We start from the raw sequence: 19,442 nt of genomic DNA, 5'->3' as shown, positions 1-19,442 counted from the left end.
GTGTGGTTCTCTGAGAGGACTGCTGCCGCTGTGTCTGTAAGGCTTTATAGTGAGCAGAGAAGAATATCTCTCTTAGTTGATCAGAAAGCTGTCTGTGCTTCTAACATCAGAAGAAAGACAGATAAGATAAATAATAAAAGAAAGAAAGGGAAAGTGTGTGTTCTGAAATGAAAAGAATAAAAGAAAGAGGTGAAGGAAAAACTGTGTCATCTGCAACACCTTGCAATCACATGACCTGGCACAGACCCAGGGGAAAAGAGAGGAGAGAGCACTGAAGAAGGTTGTGAAAGGAAAAAAGTAGAGAATGACAGAGAGAGCAAAGAAAAGAAGAAAAAAGAGGCATTTGAATTGGTAAAGATAAAGGCAAATAAGAGGAAAAATAAAGCAGAGTACATGTAGATACAATGCTGGCAGTCAAGAACATATCAACTGAGTCAGATATATAGATTGTATTGATTACACCACAGTTAATCAAAACAAATGAGTTCAGTTGTGCTATCTGTACTGTCTGCATAGACTGTGATGTCCCTGGCAGTTGCACTAGCTACCATGAGTGTACTCAGCAGGCCGGCCTTGTGGAACTGCTGCAGAGGTTGTCAGATGGTTTGCAGCCAGCCGGCTGTGTTATCTTGTGCAGTACTGTGTGTAGAACTGCATGGAGTTCAGCAGTTCTACAAAGTTTGTAGAGGTCAGAGACTGTAGATAGACAACAGCTGTGACTCAATTGTATGACTGTGCTGCTGACTTCTTGAATCAGTGAAGAAAATGTCTTTGTAAATGTTGACAGAGCATCAAATGTTCTGAGCTCTTGTTGTGTTCACAGATACAGATGAGCCTCACATCTGCATGCTGGAAACACCTGTGGTACCAGGAGAAGTCCCCATGAGAGGAGCAGAGTGCAAGCCAGCAGTGAAGGGCATGTTATAGCATGGTGAGCTCCGGAGGGGCCTTCATTTAGTATTCCACAGTCAGCCTGCTGAAACTCCAGCCCTGGTACCAGTCAGAGAGCTTGCCACAGGCTCCACTCCACCACTTTCACCTTGCCTCTTGACTGAGCTGCTTGGCCACTGTGTGGACCCCACTGACTGTGGGTGTGGCCTCGAGACCATAGACTGGGGCTACAGTGAATGAGACTGCCTGCTTAGTCAAGCAGTCTGCTTCCTCATTGCCCTCTATCTCCATATGCTCAGAAGCCCATTTCAGGCCGACATTGTGCTGTCTGAGAAGCTCATGACAGCAGTTGTAGACTCAGTTTGAGGAGGCTGCTGCACTGCTTTGTATGCCTCAGATGACTGAGATGTTGTCAAAGCAGAGTCAAATCTGAGGATTGCTGCTGTTCTCTGTGATACAAAGCAGAAGCTTCACAGTGCACTCTAATGTCTGACAGACATCAACTGCCTCAGTGTCAAAGACATGTGACATAGAGCTCAATGCAGTTGAGAAGCTGGTCAGCTGTTTATTTCTCTGATAGATTATGAAGTTATAACTCATCTGTCTGCTGTTGTCAAGATTCTGTTCTGACTCATCTGAGAAAACATACAGATCTGTTGAGGGTTGATTTCTTCGCCATTTTTTGAATATCTGAGCAGCACTCTTTTTATCTACACCCTCTGTGAGGTCTGTTCTGCATCCCTCTGAATAGTGTGGGATGACCACCTCATGAGTGAAAGCAGCTACCAGGTCCATTGCAGATCGTCTGGGCAGCGCCCCCCCATGCTGTGGGCTGACTATGCCGTGAATGAGTGCCGTGTACGCCAGTCGCCTTGCAATGATGCGTTCCAGCCCTTTGGAGATTACTGAAAGCAGGGCAATGGGCCTCCAGGAGCGGACTGAGCTTCTATCTCTCTTACCCACCTTGGGTATCATTGCCACCTCTGCCAGTTTCCAGGCTCGTGGGAAGTGGCAGAGCCGGAGGCAGCAGTTGTATAGCTGCTGTATAAAGAGGGACACATGCTGCCAGCATGCTTTGAGCATCCGCACTGTGATTCCATCCGTGCCTGGGGAGGTGCTCTGTACCCCAATGGTGTTGCGCTCCACCTCCTCCATCCCAACCCGGGGGTTCCAGGGCAGGTTCCCCATGCCGCTCCAGTGCTCATCATCCAGTGGGTCATACTCCAGATCATCAGCTGAGTTGTATCGCTTCAGAATTGCTTGTTGAAGTGCCTCAGCTTTGGCGGCTGTCTCTTCTATGACCTGATCCCCAATCACCAGAGGGTGTGCTCTGAGGTTGGGTTCCAGCTTATGCCATGCCACCACCCGGTACAGGTCTCTACCATCTCTGGCCTCATTGATCACCTGCCTCCAGTATGCACGCTTGGCCTTGCGCACTGCATCCTTGAACTGGTGCTTCGCGGCCTCTGTCTGGTGAGTGGTGAGCTCTCGGTGCGCTCTTCGGCAGTCTGCTGTCCACCAGGGGGCTGTGGTCCGCCCTTGTTGAGCTGGCTTACTGACTGCCTGAGCCGCAGCCAGAAGACTCTGAGTGAAGTGCTGGGCCAGATCATCAAGCTGTGCCACATTTCCAACCCCCTCTGGGCAAGGCATGTCCACCATGAGACCTCTGACAAGATCTGCAAAGGGCTCCAGCTGAGAGTCTGTGATCTTGATCTGAGCATCACTCAGCTGTGTTTGAGGTGTTGTTGGCAGCATAGTGATCATAGACTGGTGATCTGAGCCGCAGTGTAGATCTTGACGCACTGTAGTGGAAGCAAAGGCCACATTGGAGAAGGTGAGATCAATCACATGACCTGCTGCATGAGTCGGAACCCCTATCTCTCCCACAAAGTCCATCCCATGTTCACTGGCCCATTGGACAAGCTCCCCGCCTCGGTGCAGATTCACTGCCCCTGGTTCAAAGGCATCATGCCGTACATTGATATCCCCACCTATCAGACAGCGGGCTGGTGGGCTCAGATTGGTCAGATAGTCCATGACTGCGTCTGTCTCAGGCTGTCTGTACACATTGAGAATGTGGCAGCCATTTACACTGACCCATAGCAAATCCCTGCTTTGCACAGACCGGTGTTGCTGTGCTCTTGTCTTTGAGCCCTTGCGTACATATGTCATGACCCGGGGCCTCTCCTCCTCTCGCTGCTCCGGGTTAGTGTCATCCCAGCAGTCTATAGGCGCAAAGCACTCATATGCTGGGTGGTTAGAAGTCTTGGTGCCAGGGTGTGTGTATGGCTCCTGTATACAGACCACTTCACAGCCCTGCTCAAAAGCAAGCTGCAGAGCTGCTGTGTGACAGAGGGCTGCCCTGGCCGTATTTGCCCAGAAGACCTGCAGGGGGCGATTTTCCTGCTGGTTGTTCCTGCAGCGCCAGCCGCGTCGCTGGTGTTGGTGTCCTAGCATGAGAAGTCACTTGATGAGCTGCTGCCGAAGTCCACCTGCGGGATGAGGTTGAAGGCCTCCAGACCTGCTGTCTGCATGCTGGAGTCAGACTGTTCTTTAGCTGCTTGACTGTGCTGCCACACTGCTGTGCGAGCTGAGCGTCGCCTGGTGCGGGCCATCTGCCAGGTGGCACCCTCCTCACTGATGGAACTCTGAGTAGCCGCCCGCTTGCAGGGTGCTAGCCCAGCGGGCTGTGTTGACTGGGTTGACTGAGTGGTTGATGTAGGTACCACCACTGCGACCATTGGTGCTGGCTGTGCTGGCGGCGGTTGTCGCTCCTGAGCATCCCTGTGGCACCTGTCGCCAAGGCGGCGAACAGCTGCTAGCTCTTTTTGAGTTAGGCGCCTGAGGGTGCCATTCACGCGCCTGGGTGCGGCAGGGCAGTGCTGATGCCCAGCTGGGTAGGGTTGGCAGCAGTTGGCACATCTTGGCGCTCTCTTGCACTCCGCGCCTGTTGGCCCCTCATGCTGGCTTGTGGGCAGAACCCCTGGCATTCTGGGTTATGTCTCACTGTCAAAGGCCGTTTCTCAATCAGCCTGGCCCTCTCACTGGCATTGAAGCCTTTTACCGGGGCAAGGAAGGAGACAATCCATGTACTGAGCCAGAACCTCTCCCTCAATCATCTTGTCTGTGGGGATTCTTGCCCCTTCCCAGTCCTGGACAGATTCTGGGACCCCTGGGACAGCATAATTGTACCACCGCTCTGGTAGCCGGATCTCCGTGGCGCCAAGGACTTCACAGAGAGTAGCCACTGCCTTCTCAGTGGTCAGAGCGTCGCGTATGCCTCTGTTGCTTGGTGTGATCGCCCAACCTGTCCTGGTGGGCTCCACCTTCGGCACATTGGCCACATCCCCCACCCCCTGAATGTTTGCAGCGATTGCCTGCCGCACAGCATATGGCTGTAGCCGGGCGACCCGTCTCTCTGGCTGGAGGGTGACGAGGACTTGTGGGTCCTCCTGCTGTTTTGTGCCCTCTGTGGGGCCCCCTGGCTGACTGGCGCTTTTGGGCTGCAGGCTCGCTCCACTAGCCCTGCCTGCCGAGGAAGCCGCAGTCTTGGCAGGGGTAACCCCAGGGAGGGCAGAGTTTTTCCCCCTCTGAACAACACCCGCCCAGGTAGTCGGCTCCCTCGCCGCTGTCTTTGCTGCATTTGGCTGCGGATGAGTATCCGGGGCAGCACCCCCTCTCAGAATTGATGCTGCATTCAGATCTGCTGTCACATACTTGACAAACCTCTCACAGAAGATTCGGGCAAAGTTCTGACTGACTGACTGCTTCTCCCCCTCAACCCAGCTGTCCAGAGTCCTTGCCAATCTGATGAGAGCCTTCTGCTGCAGGTTCTGTTGCTGAGCCTCCTCAAACTGCTTCTGCAGCCGAGAGGTGGCCGTGGGGATGCTGTCGCTGGCTCCTTTGAGGACTGGGGGAGGCATTGTGACAGTCTTCCTCTGCCTCTTGCCAGCCTTTCCAGTGACAAAATTGGCCGGTGACTCCGGCTCCAGTGGCCTGGTGTAGGCCGTGTCGATTTCCTTGGGCGGACGGGAGGGCGTTGAGGGCTCCATGACCACTCAACCTGTGCAGTACACACACGTAGAGAGATCGCAGAGGGCGTGCGATGATATTGAACGGGTTGGAGGGTTAAAATTATACGAAAAACAGTTGGAAAAGTGGAAAATTCAAATGTACCCCTACGTTCGTGGGTAGTTGTAAGGATGTTCAGATGATATAGCATTTGCTCATGATTCATATTAAAAAATGATAATATTATAATGCAAAGAAATGTCTGCAGAATCAGAATAGCAATAATTATTTTAATTGATGCAACTCTATTGTCAATATTGAAAACAATTCATCAACTATCATTGAAATTCATTAGCATTTTGAATGGCATTCAAGTGTGTAGAATTCTGCTATAGTAGTTGATTAATTCAAACAGATTGATTAGATGCAGAAACAAATGATGAGTTTGAAATATTAATCTCTTTTATAAATTTTAATTTTTTAAACTGATTCAGAAGCTCTTCACAATTTACTTTGATTTCAAAATCAAATTTCCAAAAAAATTGAAGGAAATTTCAATGTTGACTCATTAAAAGCTCTGTAATTTAAGATGTTGAAGTCAATGAAAAATCCTCAATATCATAATTGTGTAAATTACTCCATTCAGTTATTGATCTCACAATTGCATTTTAAGTGGTAATTGAATAAGAAAGATTTTCAATTAATGATGTCAGTGAGCTCATAATAACCTTCTCAATGTTAGTTAAATTTAATAAATGAACTGTGGTTTTTGATAAAATCTTCTGAATAGTTAATTTTTTTTTTTGATGTATATATATAAATTGATTTCAATTGGAAAGTCAACTTTTTGCATATGATCATTCATAGACTCTTCAAGTTCAGAAGTAAAGATTTTATTATCAGTATTTTGAAATACTCAATATACTTCACAGATCTTTCTATTGTGAACAATTTTTTAAAAGTTTTTTTTAAATAAATACAGATGATATGCAGCTTCTTCTTTTTCATTTAAATTTTTAAAGAGTGATAATATAAAAAGAGAATCATCATCATTCTTCACATCATTAATTTCAATTGTTGATTGTTTCTCAATATCTTCATATACAGACTCAAATGAATTTCATAATGATGTTTGAATTCTGACTTTTTTTACTGAATGAGATTAATGAGGTAAAGATGGAGTTTTTGTAGCAGATTCTCTTGATTTTGATGCAGCTTTTATCAACTGTTTTGTAGACTTTTTAACACTTTGGTCATTTCTCATTCACGTAATTTCCCGAGTAGCAGAGGTTGGCACGTAGGTGCCAGCAGGATTTGGATATGGCTGGTCTTTAGAGGGAGGCAGATCGATACACGGAATGTGTTTTCTATGTAGATCATAAGAAACAGATGGGACAGTAGTAGCTTTTGCAGAAGAAGTCTTTGCAGTAGAAACTTTCACAGTAGAAGCTTTTACAGTAGAAGCTTTTGCAGTAGAAACTGAAGTTATTGCTGCTGTAGGGATGGAAGGGGTGTCTTTCATGTTTGAACATCGCATTGTGGTCGAACGGCGTTTTGAAGGCATGATGATATATATATGCACAAATTTTCCGAATTAGGAAATCAGTATAGCTTCATTCAATATAGGATATGAATAATATATTGCAATCAGAGAATATCAGATCTGTATAGAAATTGCTGCGGAAGTTGATGAAATTCGTTCAAATGGTGTCAACGCGTTGTTTTTGACTGCCAAGAAATGACAGAATTTTCGAATACGCTAAATTAGAGATCATTAGAGAGCATCAGAGTCGCTCCCAAGATCATCTACATCATTAAAGTTTTTTTGATTATTAGAAAATGAGATTTTAAAGTTATATATATTATATATATGGCATTTTGAAATACAGGTTAAATACAAGCCATGAGACATTTGTCACTAAGGTCCGCTGCAACTAACTCTAAAATCAAGCTTGAACCCCACTGTGTTGAATACAGAGCATTGCCTTTCAATGCATTTGTCAAACGAATAATATTTCTACTCTTTCAATCACGCTTGTTAAGACGCCAAAGATGTGAAAAGATCATGGGCTTCAAAAAAGGTAGTTAGTGTGGAGTAACCAGCACGAGTGTCTAAAACATTTTACCTCGTAGGATCGCCAATGAGGGGTACACTTCGCATTGGCTTGTTTGTTGGCATGTATTTAAGTAGCTTTGAGTCGCAATAAGGACGGCGGACATTGAATCCAAGGAATAGCCAAGACACAGAGTTCGCGTTTTATTCGCCGCAGATTGAAGGGATGTGAGCATCGAGAAGCTTCTTTAACTGGAGTGAGGACACAAAATACGAGTGAAATTGAATCCGCTTAGTTGCCTATTTGGTAATACGGCATCACAAATCTTCGGGGTTGAGAGGATCTGTTTTCGAGGAATTAGTGAGCATGATATCAGAGCTACATGTAAATTCAAATCATATGTGAGTATGTAATGCCTTTTTCCATCAGAATACGATTCAAAACTAGAAGGTAGATCGGTCAGTTGCTCGAGCCTTTCTCGCCAGGAAAAGCACATGTTTATATGACTTGGGAATATATAGACACGCATCACCAGCCATCAAAGGAAGCCTGCACCTGGATCGGCAAAAGTAAAGGAACTTTTTGCCAACTCTGCAAATGCGTCATGTTAGTCCGTATCTAAAATTCGGGGTTGGAGATAACTTTGTCTCGAGTTTTTAAGCCCTAGGATCACTTAAACACCACGATTTCCTAATAATGCTGTCAGTTATAAACATGTTGGTTTCGGTGAATAAGCGGTCGACATGCAATACTAACGATGGCGTATAGGATCGTTATCCGTGTGTCATGCCATGGCAACTAGTTTCCAGGCCACAGGTATTCGGACTCCTCATATGATATTCGACATAGTCGGGGCATTTTACCAGAAGAAACAGCCTCGACCGCTTTTAGCGATATTGCTCATACTGGACATCCAATAAAGGACCCAACATGTCAAAAAAGTCCTGCCCACCCGTCCACCCCAGCTGATTTGGGCCTAAGCCAGCGAAGCTCATCAGAGGATCCTGATGAAAGGAGCTTTGCTCGAAAATTCCATTGGCTGGATTGATAGGCTGATAAGCGCTTGGTTCGCCAGTTGCTGCAGGGACACTTGATGAGTTTTGCAAATTGTAATCTTGCTTCGGGGTCACCATAGGTTCCGTATCTGCTGAGTCGGCAGGTGGGTCGTAAGAGGTAGGGTTAGAGGTGGTAGGAATATCTGCGGTAGCTCTATCTTGGCGTTGTGATGGAGTATTACCGGGAGTCATATTCTCGCTCTGGTAATTCTCATTTCTTATGGCTCTCATAACCCGACTTCGAAGACTTGTTGCTAACGCCGAGAGAAGTTCACCAAACCGGTTGCTCAAGTGAACGTCATCCACTACACATGTACAAAGCGCATCTGCGGTACGCTCAACTAACTCGAGTGAGACCACAGTTTCTTCATCCTTATCTCCAAGGGCAAATGCCTGAACCAATTGAAATTAGTTTCTCGAATACAAAATTGGAACGCCCATCCAATGGTGTGTTAATCACATACCTTCAGACAAAACATCGCTCCTGCGAGGATCCTCGAATAGGTTCGTATGGGAACATGTCGTAGGTGATCGTTGGGCACGAGATCGTCCACGACTGTTTGCAGAATGGAACGAGCGGCAAGAACCACTTCCATAAAATATTCACTATTTCCTTCGGAGGTATTAAGCACCGATGAAACTCGCATATCTGTACCGTCACTGGTAACGCGGTTACGGTGCTCAATAATAGCTTGAAGAGCTACGCTGTTGATGGACACTCGAACATATCCATACTCTATCGAAAGTATGGCCCGCATCGGTTTTGAGACTGTCCACAAACACGTTAGATCATAATGTACATGTCAGAAGCATTTTAACAATGCCCGCAAATCAACTTACGTTTTGCTCGATCAAATTCCATCTGCCACTCCCTAAGCAAAGGGTTGAGAATACGAAGAATTGCAAGATATTCACCACTTCGAACCATCTCCTTTGTTCTCTCTCGAGAAGTAAACAGAAGCTCGTTTCCTCGTTTCATGAGCGAGGCAACTCCTATCCAACATCGAATAGTATCACCATGCTTCAGACTAGCCTCATGGTGGCTTACAGATACCGACGTCAGATTTTTCCACCCTACAATTGTGAGCATTGATCAAAATTCAATAGGTCGAAAGAAATGAAACTCTTACCTAGCCTTCCCGAGGTCTGGGTGAGATATACCCAAAGTAAATGCTGTACGCGATATGCTCGCTGGCTCGAGGACGGGTCGTTCCATATATCCCGGCGCGATTCCCGAGCTCCTATGGTTGTGTTATCATATTCATCGAAGATACCAAGCTCAACCGCAAGCGCCAGCGCATTCCCTAGCATGGACCAGCACATTCGATCCGATCTCCAAACAGGTTCGAGCCAGTCAATCCGAATGCGGCCACCAATTCCGGCAGTGCTGGCCCGGGTCCGTCGGACCTCATCTTTCACAATTATGCTGTCTCCGTCATCACCAGCTGGAACATTCAGGGAGCGAGGATGCCATTCAGATAGCAAAAGCAAAGCTTCACACGTCCCCAAGGTGCGAAGACTTCCAAAGGTGGATCCAGCAAGAGCGGATTCAGCAGCTTGGCCAGAAAAATCAGTTGAGGAACCGTTATCATGGGTAGCACCAGCGAACTGTTCTTGGCCAAATATCATGCGAGAAATCATTCCCTGTAGATGTTGCCATAGGCGTTCGTGAACCATATAAGACCTAGAAATCGATCCGGGACCCGAGAGCTTCATGTACCGAGAGGCCAGCATCAATATTGTGACAGCAAGAATGGGTTCTTCGACCAGCAAGGTTGGATGCATGGATGGGTCCTGAAAGGAGGAAGAGGAAACAGGGGTAAATGGTGCGAGGTAAGCATGAAAATAGTTGACGAGGTCCATGGCTTCCTCCGCAGTAAAAAGGCCTGTTCGAACAAAACGCAAATTCGACCAAGGTTGGCGGGGATCGTCGGTCCCAGAGCTGTGCTTCCTTGATGAAGTCACAGATGGCCGCAAGGGCCCGCTGGAAGTTTCGGAAGGTTTTGCAGATGTTGCGGTGCCAGGTACAATTCCCCGCTCTCGTTCGCTATGTCTCCCTGCTTCCCAAAGAAGCTTTAGGGCGTCATGAGAAGTGTAGGCAGCGTCACGAAGGAGGGCTGCTACTGTTTTCTCACCACCATACGAGCCACTTTGGGGTCGATAATCGCCGGATGTCATCTGTCGTATGATCTCCTGAGGTATTCTGATTTGACTACCATTACCACCCCGTGTTGCAAGAGAATTGGCCACTGGGTTAAACTCATCGAGGCTTCTGCCATACGGGCTAGCAAGAGGGCTAGGTCGCTCAGACTGAGGCAGATAGCCCTCTGCTGGCTGTTGAGTAGTTTGTCGAGAAATTCCTGATGTTGTTGATGCCTTCCTTTTTCCTCTAGTAGCGGAAAAATGACAGATTTTCCGTTCCCGCCGGCATCTTCCACATGGGCCATCATGAGGGGAGTCAACGGATCCCAGGTCGCAACGAACTCTGCGTTCGCGACAGGGAATGCAAGCCTATAAATAAACCTATCAGGCTATTCATATAATTCCAAAAACCATTACGTAGAAGCATGTTATGACAGTAGAGATGACAAAAAGAGGGCAAAATGCTGATGGCATTCTCATTCAACTCCATCTCAGAGGGTCATACCTGATAAGCCCGCTTGTGGACACGAGCCGGAGCGGTAGACATGGCCGACTAACCGATGTACGGCGCCAGATTGATCGCCAGCACTCAAAAAGGGAAGAAATTACAAGATTGAACAGCAGATGTGGCCTATATCCTTCAAACGCCTCTGGTTGAAGGGAACCAGCGGGAGCACATGACTGAGTGGTCACGGGACTCTACTACTAGGCAACTGTTGGTGTTGGCCCTAGGCTGCCTATCACGGACTAGCGCACTGCACATATATGCCTCAGCTGCCGACATGCTACTTAGGGCCTGTTCGGTGATTTTGTCCGTACAGTGCCAGGGCCGTACAGAAAGTGGATATTTGCCTTTTGACAGTGTGAACCTTCATTATTGCTGTCTTTCCTTATATGAATATTAATCTGCTTGGTGTTCTGGCATTACTTTTATTACTTACGAGCAGTTATTATCATGATTATTGTGTGATTCCAGTGGATGTGTAGCAGTTGAAAATCCCATTATATTACTACTTTCTCACACTGAATATCAGTGAAAAATGGATCTCAATGAGTCTCAGATTGATCTGACATCACAATACCTTGATAAATCCTTGATAAATGAGAGTCAGCAGTCTGAATCTTCAACATTAATCATTCAAGCCACACAATGAGCCTTCTCATTCTATACTCAGTGAGTCTGGTGAGGCTCTTGAGTTTGAACTGCTTGAATCTCTGACATGGAACTTGCCATGCTCAATACCTTTATTGATGTCAAAAAATGAGGTTTGAAAACAAACAATGACAATTATAAAAGTGTTGTTTGACCTTCAATTATTGATACTGTCAACCAGCATATACATCAATCTATTATTAAAGATATATATAAAAATCAATGATGGAAGATTAAAACAATTTGAAAATTGTGATATAAATATCAACAGCAGATATCTCAGTGATCATTCTGTCAAGAAAAAATGACATTTATCAATAATACTGAGATTATAAGTGTGTATTTTGATCAACATTCAGAAATATGACAATTTCAATATTAGAAATCTATATAATCAAAACTTATCAGAAAACTATTTGATGATCAATTAACAATAAATGATTATATTATAGAATATCATATTCATCAATAAAGAAGAAAAATAAAGATGATAAATGAAAATATTAATAATGTTGAAACAGAAAAAAAATTGACATTCACATTTATATTTTTTTTAACATTTATATTTGTTGTGAAATTTTTTAAAACAGTTTATTAAAACTCTGTTAACTCATCTTAATCATCTACAAAAATGTCAATTGAAATAAATATTTGAAATCAATCCTTTAAAAAAGAATTTGATGAGCAATCAAATTATTTTTAAATGAGATTCAGAATTTACTTTCAGAGGATTGAAAAATGGATGATTGAATTTTTTATTCATAATATAGTAAGATATCATTGTTTTTATAAGATTCAAATATATCAGATTTCTATGTTGATTATAATGCAGAGTTAATAAAAAATTAGTAAAGTTTTATATTGACTCTATTTAATTCAGAAAAGCAGTAATAGAAGTAGTGAGATGAAAAAAAAATAATAACAGAAATAATGACAGAAATGATAGTAGAAATAATAGTAAAAATAATAATAAAAATTGTAATGTGACGGCGCCGAGGCGATTGCTACTCGGCAGCGGCACAGAGGAGGATGGTATATAATGGGAAGCCTTATGGGTGGGCTTGATTATCTCGCTTGAACCGCGAACTCGTAGAATACTATACAAATACTGAACTACCAGAGGTACTCGGCACACTAAGGATATTGTATGAGGACAGTGGTAACTCTGGTATCTTATTGTCAAAAGATAAAAGACGAATCGCTGGCTCCTGGAATAGAGAGCCAGCATCTAGCTATTCTATATAGACAACGGGCAGCCATCCTCCCCTCACTCTATGAGCGAGGGTAGCCGAAGCAACTCCGCAGTGGCGCTGCATTGATCTGCCAGAAGGAATCCAGACCCCGTATAGAAACAGGATTCTCATATCTCATCAATCGGATCCTCTTCTATTGCATCCGAATGATGTCATAGGGTGGTTGGAAACCGGTTCGGACACCTGCGTGATGTCATGGGATAGATGGGATTATCCGAGGGAAACGATGGGCCGTGTGGAGCCGTCACGGGGCCTTGGCACAACCAAGGGTGTGACAAAAATAATGAAAAATATCAATGAAATAAAAAATGAATGTAGAGTTTTCTTTAATAAATTATCAAAATAATAGTATTTACATTAAATAACATGGTTATAAAACATCACCACTTTTTGTAAGAGAAGGTTAGATAATATGTTGATTTTATTGATTGATAAATTACGCTATGTATTATATACTATAAAATACACCGATATAATACATATATTACTGCAATGAAAATGAGAAGATGTTTAAAATATCAATATTGCTGTGGAAATTATTTAATTTATTTGATTGCTCTATTGAAACTAACTAGCTTATTTAATTATTATTATGATTTTCATTCAGATATTTCTTATATCAGTTTCACATCTGCTCAATAATATCATCTCATTTTTTCATCATTTTCATCATTATTTTTTTAAATATCTGCAGAAACTGTTTCTCTTCTTTTTTTCTCAATATTAAAATTCTCATCATATTGAGTAAGCTCATTCATTTTCTTATAATGATTCATGAAGTTATGAATAGCGGTTAATGTAAAAACCAGGCCAATTTGAATTGTTATAGAGAATTCATTTTAATATCAATTATAGATTTGAAATCACTGTTTAAACATCTGAAATACACAGTTAATTACATTGCATAAACTCACATAATGAAGATTATATAGCTCTGAAGTATTGACAGATTGAAAATTCACTTTATCTCATTTCTTCAGATAATATTAAATTTTTGAATATGAAATTAATATCACATTGAATTTCTGTGAATAGTCAGCATTTGTTAAAAAGTAGTAGTTAGATAATATGATTTCAAATTGATTCTTTTTTTATATCTGTGAAAGAACTTTACTGTTGTGAGAAGATTCTTCTATTTCAGAGTAGATATATACAATATTCATATCATAATCACAAACAGCAAGAACATTGTGAGATATTCATTTCTTTCAATTTCATCACACAGATTGTTGATTTAAAGAAATAGAAATAGATAAATAAACTTCATTTAATGCTTCAATATATTCTTTTAAAAAAGATCAATATTGTGAATTTGAATTGAGAGCTTTCTTACTCTATTTTATTGAAGATTTAGACATTTTAACATAATGATCATAGAGTATGCAAAGTGATTTCAAAACCTGATGAAAGACTCCATACAAGTTATTAATTTAACATTAATTTGATGAGTATTCTATCATTTATATTATTTGAATATTGTATTTAATGAATGATGAAACATCTCTACAGTGTTCTAATAGCTCATTTTTTATGTTGTAATATACAAAAATATGAAAACCTTCTGCTCAATCTTTATAATGTGTATTGTTTCAAATTCATAAATATCAGTATTATTTCTCATTCAATCAATCAGTGTAATAAATGTACTGACACTCATCTGTGTCATATTCTTAATACACAATGAGTGGGAGGTAGAATTCAATAACTGAGTGGTAAATTGAAATCCATAAAATGAATCAGAATATATGAATTATATGTTAGATGAGACAATTGAAATGCTCTGATAAATCACTTTTGCAGTAACAAGTATGATTAATTATTGTCTACAATATAAATACTGTTGTATTGCTTTCTGAGTTATAGTATCACTGTTGCTTACTATGATCTTTGATTTTTGATGATATTTACAGGTTTGAGCTGGGCAGCGCTGGCTTGAGTCAGCACAAATCACGACTTGTTCCAGTGTATACAGTACAGATTTAACTTGATTAAGTTTAAATTCATCATTTTTTCAACTTATTACACTATTGAACTTTATAAAGTGGATTTTGAAACCAGCTTGGCACTTTTGATGAGTTATACAGAGTTATACACAAAATCTACTGAATAGCATACCCTTTTCAGCCAGATTAATGTGTACAGAGCTGTATAAGTCTGTATAGCTGGCACTGTATGGACTTATACAGCTCTGAACGGGGTCACCAAACAGACTCTTAGACATCTCACAGGTTATATTCACGGATATAAACCGTGTCAAAAGATTTTCCAGCCCTTATTCAGAATAATATCCATGAGATTTCAAAATATCATGAAATCAGATCACTCAATACTTTTCAATAATCTACACAACTTCAATCTGATATATCTGAGAATCAAACATTGTTCATCTAGTAGTAAAGAACTTACTTTTTCCTCAGATATATCATTGTATACAAAATGATGTTCACAGGTATTTTTAATGCTGATTGTAAATGAGTAGTTGCACTTCTCACTGAGATCAGCATTGACATCTCTATACTGTTGTAATAATCGCATTGAAGATATCTACATTAGAAAATAGCAATGTAGCAATAAAAGGTTATAGAACACACTGAAATTAATGAAAATGAATATAACATCAGACACTGCTGATAATGCATGAATTACTGTACTCTTTATTTTTTATATAAAATTCACTGATATCTGTAGATCTTAGAATATCAGTGATTAATTTTGAATAATAAAAATTATTATTTTTTTATAATCTTTATATATAGTTCACACTATTCATTAATTATTTTTATAGTTCAGTTTTTACAATTTTAATCACGCTGAAACCTCACTCAAGTGATCTGTTATTATGCACATTTTATAACAAAATTCATAATATTAATTAAAAACACATAAAATGATTTCTATAAACATAAAAATTTTTAAAAATCAATTTGAATTCTTTATTATCTTTGATGATTATAACATTCAATTGTAATAATTAAATGATCAGATCTGTAAACAAGAACAACAATTAACTATTTTATATATATAATAATATTTTAATAAATTGAAAATACAGATTTGTGAAGATATTTTTATTAAATTTCAATTAATTCAGAATATCATCACAAAATCACTGCTGAATCAATCTGTAATTGATGTAGATAATAATGATGATGAAATATTGCTGAGATTAAAGATTAAGAAATACTATCAAAAAAAACATATTAAAATTTAAAAATTATAAAAATTCCATATTGACTCTCTTCACACATCATTATCAATATTATTAAGAAAAAGAACACAAGATAAACAATGTTAAACTTTATTTAAATATTAATATTAAATGGAAATTATTGAATTTCATATCAATATATAAACAATATGATTAAGTAGCATCATTAACATTTATATATATTATCACATATAAAACTACAAATTAACAATCCACACAATCAACATCAATTAACAAGTCAGAGATTTCAAGGTACACGATAATAAAAATGACAATCAATAGATAACTTTTCTAAATATCTCAAAAACTGAAAGTATTATTTATTTTGATATAATGAAGAGCAGAGAATGAACAATTTATATAATAAAATATTAAAAATATTACACATTGAATTCAATCATTGAAATTACAAATCTCACAATTACAAGAAACTGCTTTAAACTCTACAGACTTTTAAAACAAATATATTATTCATAAAAAAAAATCTATAATATTCATTGAAAATCAATGTTATTTTGATAAATTCAACAATTACAGAAACAACAGAAAAAGAGAAAAATAAACAAGTTCAATTGAAGAATAAATTAAAAAAAAATAAATATAATTGAATGAAGAAATGTTCACATTGTTATAAAAAAAGTCATATTATAAGTGATTGTTGAATGCTACATTTTGAAAAATACAATCAGATTCAATAAATAAAAAATCAACAATCTCAATTACTAAAACTGCTGCATTGAAAATATGAACAATTAAATTATAGAACAAATAATTATTGACAATGAATATATAAATATTGATAAAAATAAAATGATTAATGATGTGAATATTAATAAATTCTGATACAAATATAAACTTCATATTTCACATTGCCGTAATATGACGGGTTAGCACCCGTTAATGGTTAACTTACGCAACCAACCTCTTCTGCCTCACACTCCGTGCCTGTGTAGTTCCTCACGCTCTGTGCTTGTGTAGTTGTGTAGTTCTAACAATTCTTCTGTGTAACCCTCAATGTTCTTCTGCTCCGTGCTCCACTGCGGGGCGGCTTCTGATATTCTTCCACCCCGATCTCCCCTATATACCCGCCCATGTGGATTTGCTGTTGCTGTTGCAAATGTCCTCACCCACCTGGCTAAGCGGCACCGCAACCATCCCTCGGCCGCGACGGCAGGTCTCCGGGAGGCCGCAGTGGCTGCGATGATGCAGGACCAGCTGGAGCCGGTGTTTGACCGCACTCAGGAACCCTGTTGCCCACCGCCTCCCGAGAGTGCTCCAGTCCGAGCCGGTGGTGTACTACCTCTGGCTGATTCTACCTTTCGCGCGGGCGGTCCAGCGGCTTGCATATGGAGACAGTGATAGCCAAGGGGGGCTGCGGTCACCATTTCTCTGGCCGCGGGGGCATGGACCGTGGGACAGCAGCCGGCTGCGGGTGGTGCTTCAGCGCGAGGCAAAGACACACCTCCAGACCAAGCTCAATGTAATCACTTGGCGGCATGCCGCCATTGCCATCTCGCGTATGCACCTGTCCTGTGGAGGGTTCAAGCGGGAATATGGGGCAGATGATGCGGCAGTAGACCAGCAGGCAGGCCATGGATCCTGGGCTGCAGGTACAGTATATGCGCGGGGGCTGCAGGAGGCACCAGGCCACATTGAGGCACGGCGTGTGCGGTACCAGGCTGTCAGCCGGGAGTGGCATGAATTCCTGGGGTTTAACCCAGGCCCAGGGGTGCGAAAGCGGGCACGGAACATGGAAAAGAGCGTTAGCAGAAAAGCTCAAAAACAGCAGCCATCATATGTAACAGTAGAAATAGATGACAACATAGAGCTATAAATGATAAAAGATATATATTTTTCTCATGCAATTCATTATGACCAGATTTCCAACTTCAGCAGCTAGCTGTCATCTTTATAAATTTCAATACAAATCAGCCTTTCACCTCCGTTATAAAATGTATAATATTATATTTTCATAGACAACTCATCACAACCAGACCTTAAACTTCAGGAGCCAGTTATATTATATATACAGAGTATGATATTTAATTTCAAGACATAATTTCATCAGAAAATCATATTATTACAACATTAAGGTAGATAAGTTGTTTTGCAGAGTTATCAATATTAAATATATATATTTCGCCCCAGGGCAACTACCATCATCAAAACGGTCACAGATCAGCGAAATAACAATCAGACAGAAATTAACATCATACATTTAAGTATTGATCTGCAATTGCTTAGAAGCATTACAAAACTTAAATTTAGAGCAAATTAACATTGTCGAGTGAAGTGTGTTTATACTTCATTTTCAGAGAATATATATATATATATATATATATCAACTCAAGAATACACTGACTTCATTAACATGGAACATCAATTATTCATTCAGTGTGAATCATACCCCATCATCATATGCCGTCAATGCAAGTATGCAGTATGGCCAACAGAAATTGAACGGCATTTGAAGGGTTCAACTCATCAGTTAAAGTATACAGCCACACAGAGTATCAAGCAGATAATTCAACAGTGGGATCATATCGCGCATGATCTCAGCCAGTTGATATTATCCACAGAATTGAACAAACCAATACATGAGCCGCTCATCCACAATGGCTACATGTGTTGGCGGCAATCTGAATGTCAGTATGTTGGAGGAACTATACGGAGCATGTACAAGCACTGACAGACCCAACACAGCTGGACTCCATGTCTCAGTCAGGGTTGGATGTCATCACAAAACCATATGCAGGTACAGAATGAGATCAACAAAGTAAATAAAAATAGCAAAATATATAAATAAACTGAAAGGGTTCATTCTGGAGTGATTTTAAACACAGAAAACCAAACATTAGTCGAACACGCTGGACCCAAGCCGTTGGACGTCAAACCCGTTGGACGTCAAACCCGTTGGACGTCAAACCCGTTGGACGTCGAAGCCGTTGGATGAGCGCATCAACCCGTTGGAAGTCGAACACGCTGGACCCAAACCCGTTGGATGTCGAACCCGTCCAAGGAGCGCATTAACCCATTGGACCCGAACCCGTTGGATGAACCCATCAACCCGTTGGATGAACCCATCAACCCGTTGGACCCAACCCGTTGGACGTCAAACCCGTTGGACGTCAAACCCGTCCCAGGAGCGCATTAACCCGTTGGAAGTCGAACACGCTGGACCCAAACCCGTTGGATGTCGAACCCGTTGGATGAGGAAGTCGAACGCGCTGGACCCAACCCGTTGGACGTCAAACCCGTCCCAGGAGCGCATTAACCCGTTGGGAGTTGAACACGCTGGACCCAAACCCGTTGGACGTCGAACCCGTTGGATGAGGAAGTCGAACACGCTGGACACAAACCCGTTGAACGTCAAACCCGTTGGACGTCAAACCCGTCCCAGGAGCGCATTAACCCGTTGGGAGTTGGGCGCGCTGGACCCAAACCCGTTGGACGTCAAACCCGTCCAAGGAGCCCATTTACCCATTGGACCCGAACCCGTTGGATGAACCCATCAACCCGTTGGAAGTCGAACACGCTGGACGATTATATCGGAAAGTGGAGGGGGGGGGAAGATCGAGTCAGTGGCATAGAGGTCAAATGACATCACAGGTGAGAGGCAGATGTTGACGAGCACCACATAGAGATAAAAGATATATGCATATATAAAGATCGATG

The 19,442-nt window shown here is 41.5% G+C and overlaps 7 protein-coding genes across 7 annotated transcripts; 2 read left to right on the top strand and 5 right to left on the bottom strand.

The window, feature by feature from the left end:
* Positions 1 to 540: 540 nt before the first annotated feature.
* On the bottom strand, positions 541 to 3,632 carry HCAG_08996 (conserved hypothetical protein; the record flags this gene model as incomplete). Its single annotated transcript, XM_001535995.1, has 5 exons — positions 541 to 584; positions 860 to 948; positions 1,040 to 1,219; positions 1,541 to 3,116; positions 3,359 to 3,632. 5 exons carry the CDS (start codon positions 3,630 to 3,632, stop codon positions 541 to 543), a joined length of 2,163 nt encoding a protein of 720 aa, XP_001536045.1.
* Positions 3,633 to 3,932: 300 nt separating this feature from the next.
* On the bottom strand, positions 3,933 to 4,943 carry HCAG_08995 (predicted protein; the record flags this gene model as incomplete). Its single annotated transcript, XM_001535994.1, has 1 exon — positions 3,933 to 4,943. One exon carries the CDS (start codon positions 4,941 to 4,943, stop codon positions 3,933 to 3,935), a length of 1,011 nt encoding a protein of 336 aa, XP_001536044.1.
* Positions 4,944 to 6,166: 1,223 nt separating this feature from the next.
* On the bottom strand, positions 6,167 to 6,424 carry HCAG_08994 (predicted protein; the record flags this gene model as incomplete). Its single annotated transcript, XM_001535993.1, has 1 exon — positions 6,167 to 6,424. One exon carries the CDS (start codon positions 6,422 to 6,424, stop codon positions 6,167 to 6,169), a length of 258 nt encoding a protein of 85 aa, XP_001536043.1.
* Positions 6,425 to 6,666: 242 nt separating this feature from the next.
* HCAG_08993 (predicted protein) lies at positions 6,667 to 7,122 on the bottom strand (the record flags this gene model as incomplete). Its single annotated transcript, XM_001535992.1, has 3 exons — positions 6,667 to 6,708; positions 6,842 to 6,864; positions 7,029 to 7,122. 3 exons carry the CDS (start codon positions 7,120 to 7,122, stop codon positions 6,667 to 6,669), a joined length of 159 nt encoding a protein of 52 aa, XP_001536042.1.
* Positions 7,123 to 7,629: 507 nt separating this feature from the next.
* HCAG_08992 (predicted protein) lies at positions 7,630 to 10,700 on the bottom strand (the record flags this gene model as incomplete). Its single annotated transcript, XM_001535991.1, has 6 exons — positions 7,630 to 7,646; positions 7,909 to 8,404; positions 8,476 to 8,780; positions 8,852 to 9,085; positions 9,142 to 10,321; positions 10,659 to 10,700. 6 exons carry the CDS (start codon positions 10,698 to 10,700, stop codon positions 7,630 to 7,632), a joined length of 2,274 nt encoding a protein of 757 aa, XP_001536041.1.
* A 6,081-nt stretch (positions 10,701 to 16,781) lies between these two features.
* HCAG_08991 (predicted protein) lies at positions 16,782 to 17,601 on the top strand (the record flags this gene model as incomplete). Its single annotated transcript, XM_001535990.1, has 2 exons — positions 16,782 to 17,060; positions 17,104 to 17,601. The coding sequence occupies 2 exons, from the start codon at positions 16,782 to 16,784 to the stop codon at positions 17,599 to 17,601; spliced, it is 777 nt and encodes a 258-aa protein (XP_001536040.1).
* A 781-nt stretch (positions 17,602 to 18,382) lies between these two features.
* HCAG_08990 (predicted protein) lies at positions 18,383 to 19,273 on the top strand (the record flags this gene model as incomplete). The annotated part of the gene is made up of 3 exons (XM_001535989.1): positions 18,383 to 18,416; positions 18,471 to 18,493; positions 18,626 to 19,273. 3 exons carry the CDS (start codon positions 18,383 to 18,385, stop codon positions 19,271 to 19,273), a joined length of 705 nt encoding a protein of 234 aa, XP_001536039.1.
* Positions 19,274 to 19,442: the final 169 nt, after the last annotated feature.

Source organism: Histoplasma capsulatum, genomic scaffold, assembly GCF_000149585.1.
Source record: "Histoplasma capsulatum NAm1 scaffold_15 genomic scaffold, whole genome shotgun sequence".
Taxonomy (NCBI): domain Eukaryota; kingdom Fungi; phylum Ascomycota; class Eurotiomycetes; order Onygenales; family Ajellomycetaceae; genus Histoplasma; species Histoplasma mississippiense.
This window is presented reverse-complemented; position numbering and strand designations above follow the sequence as displayed.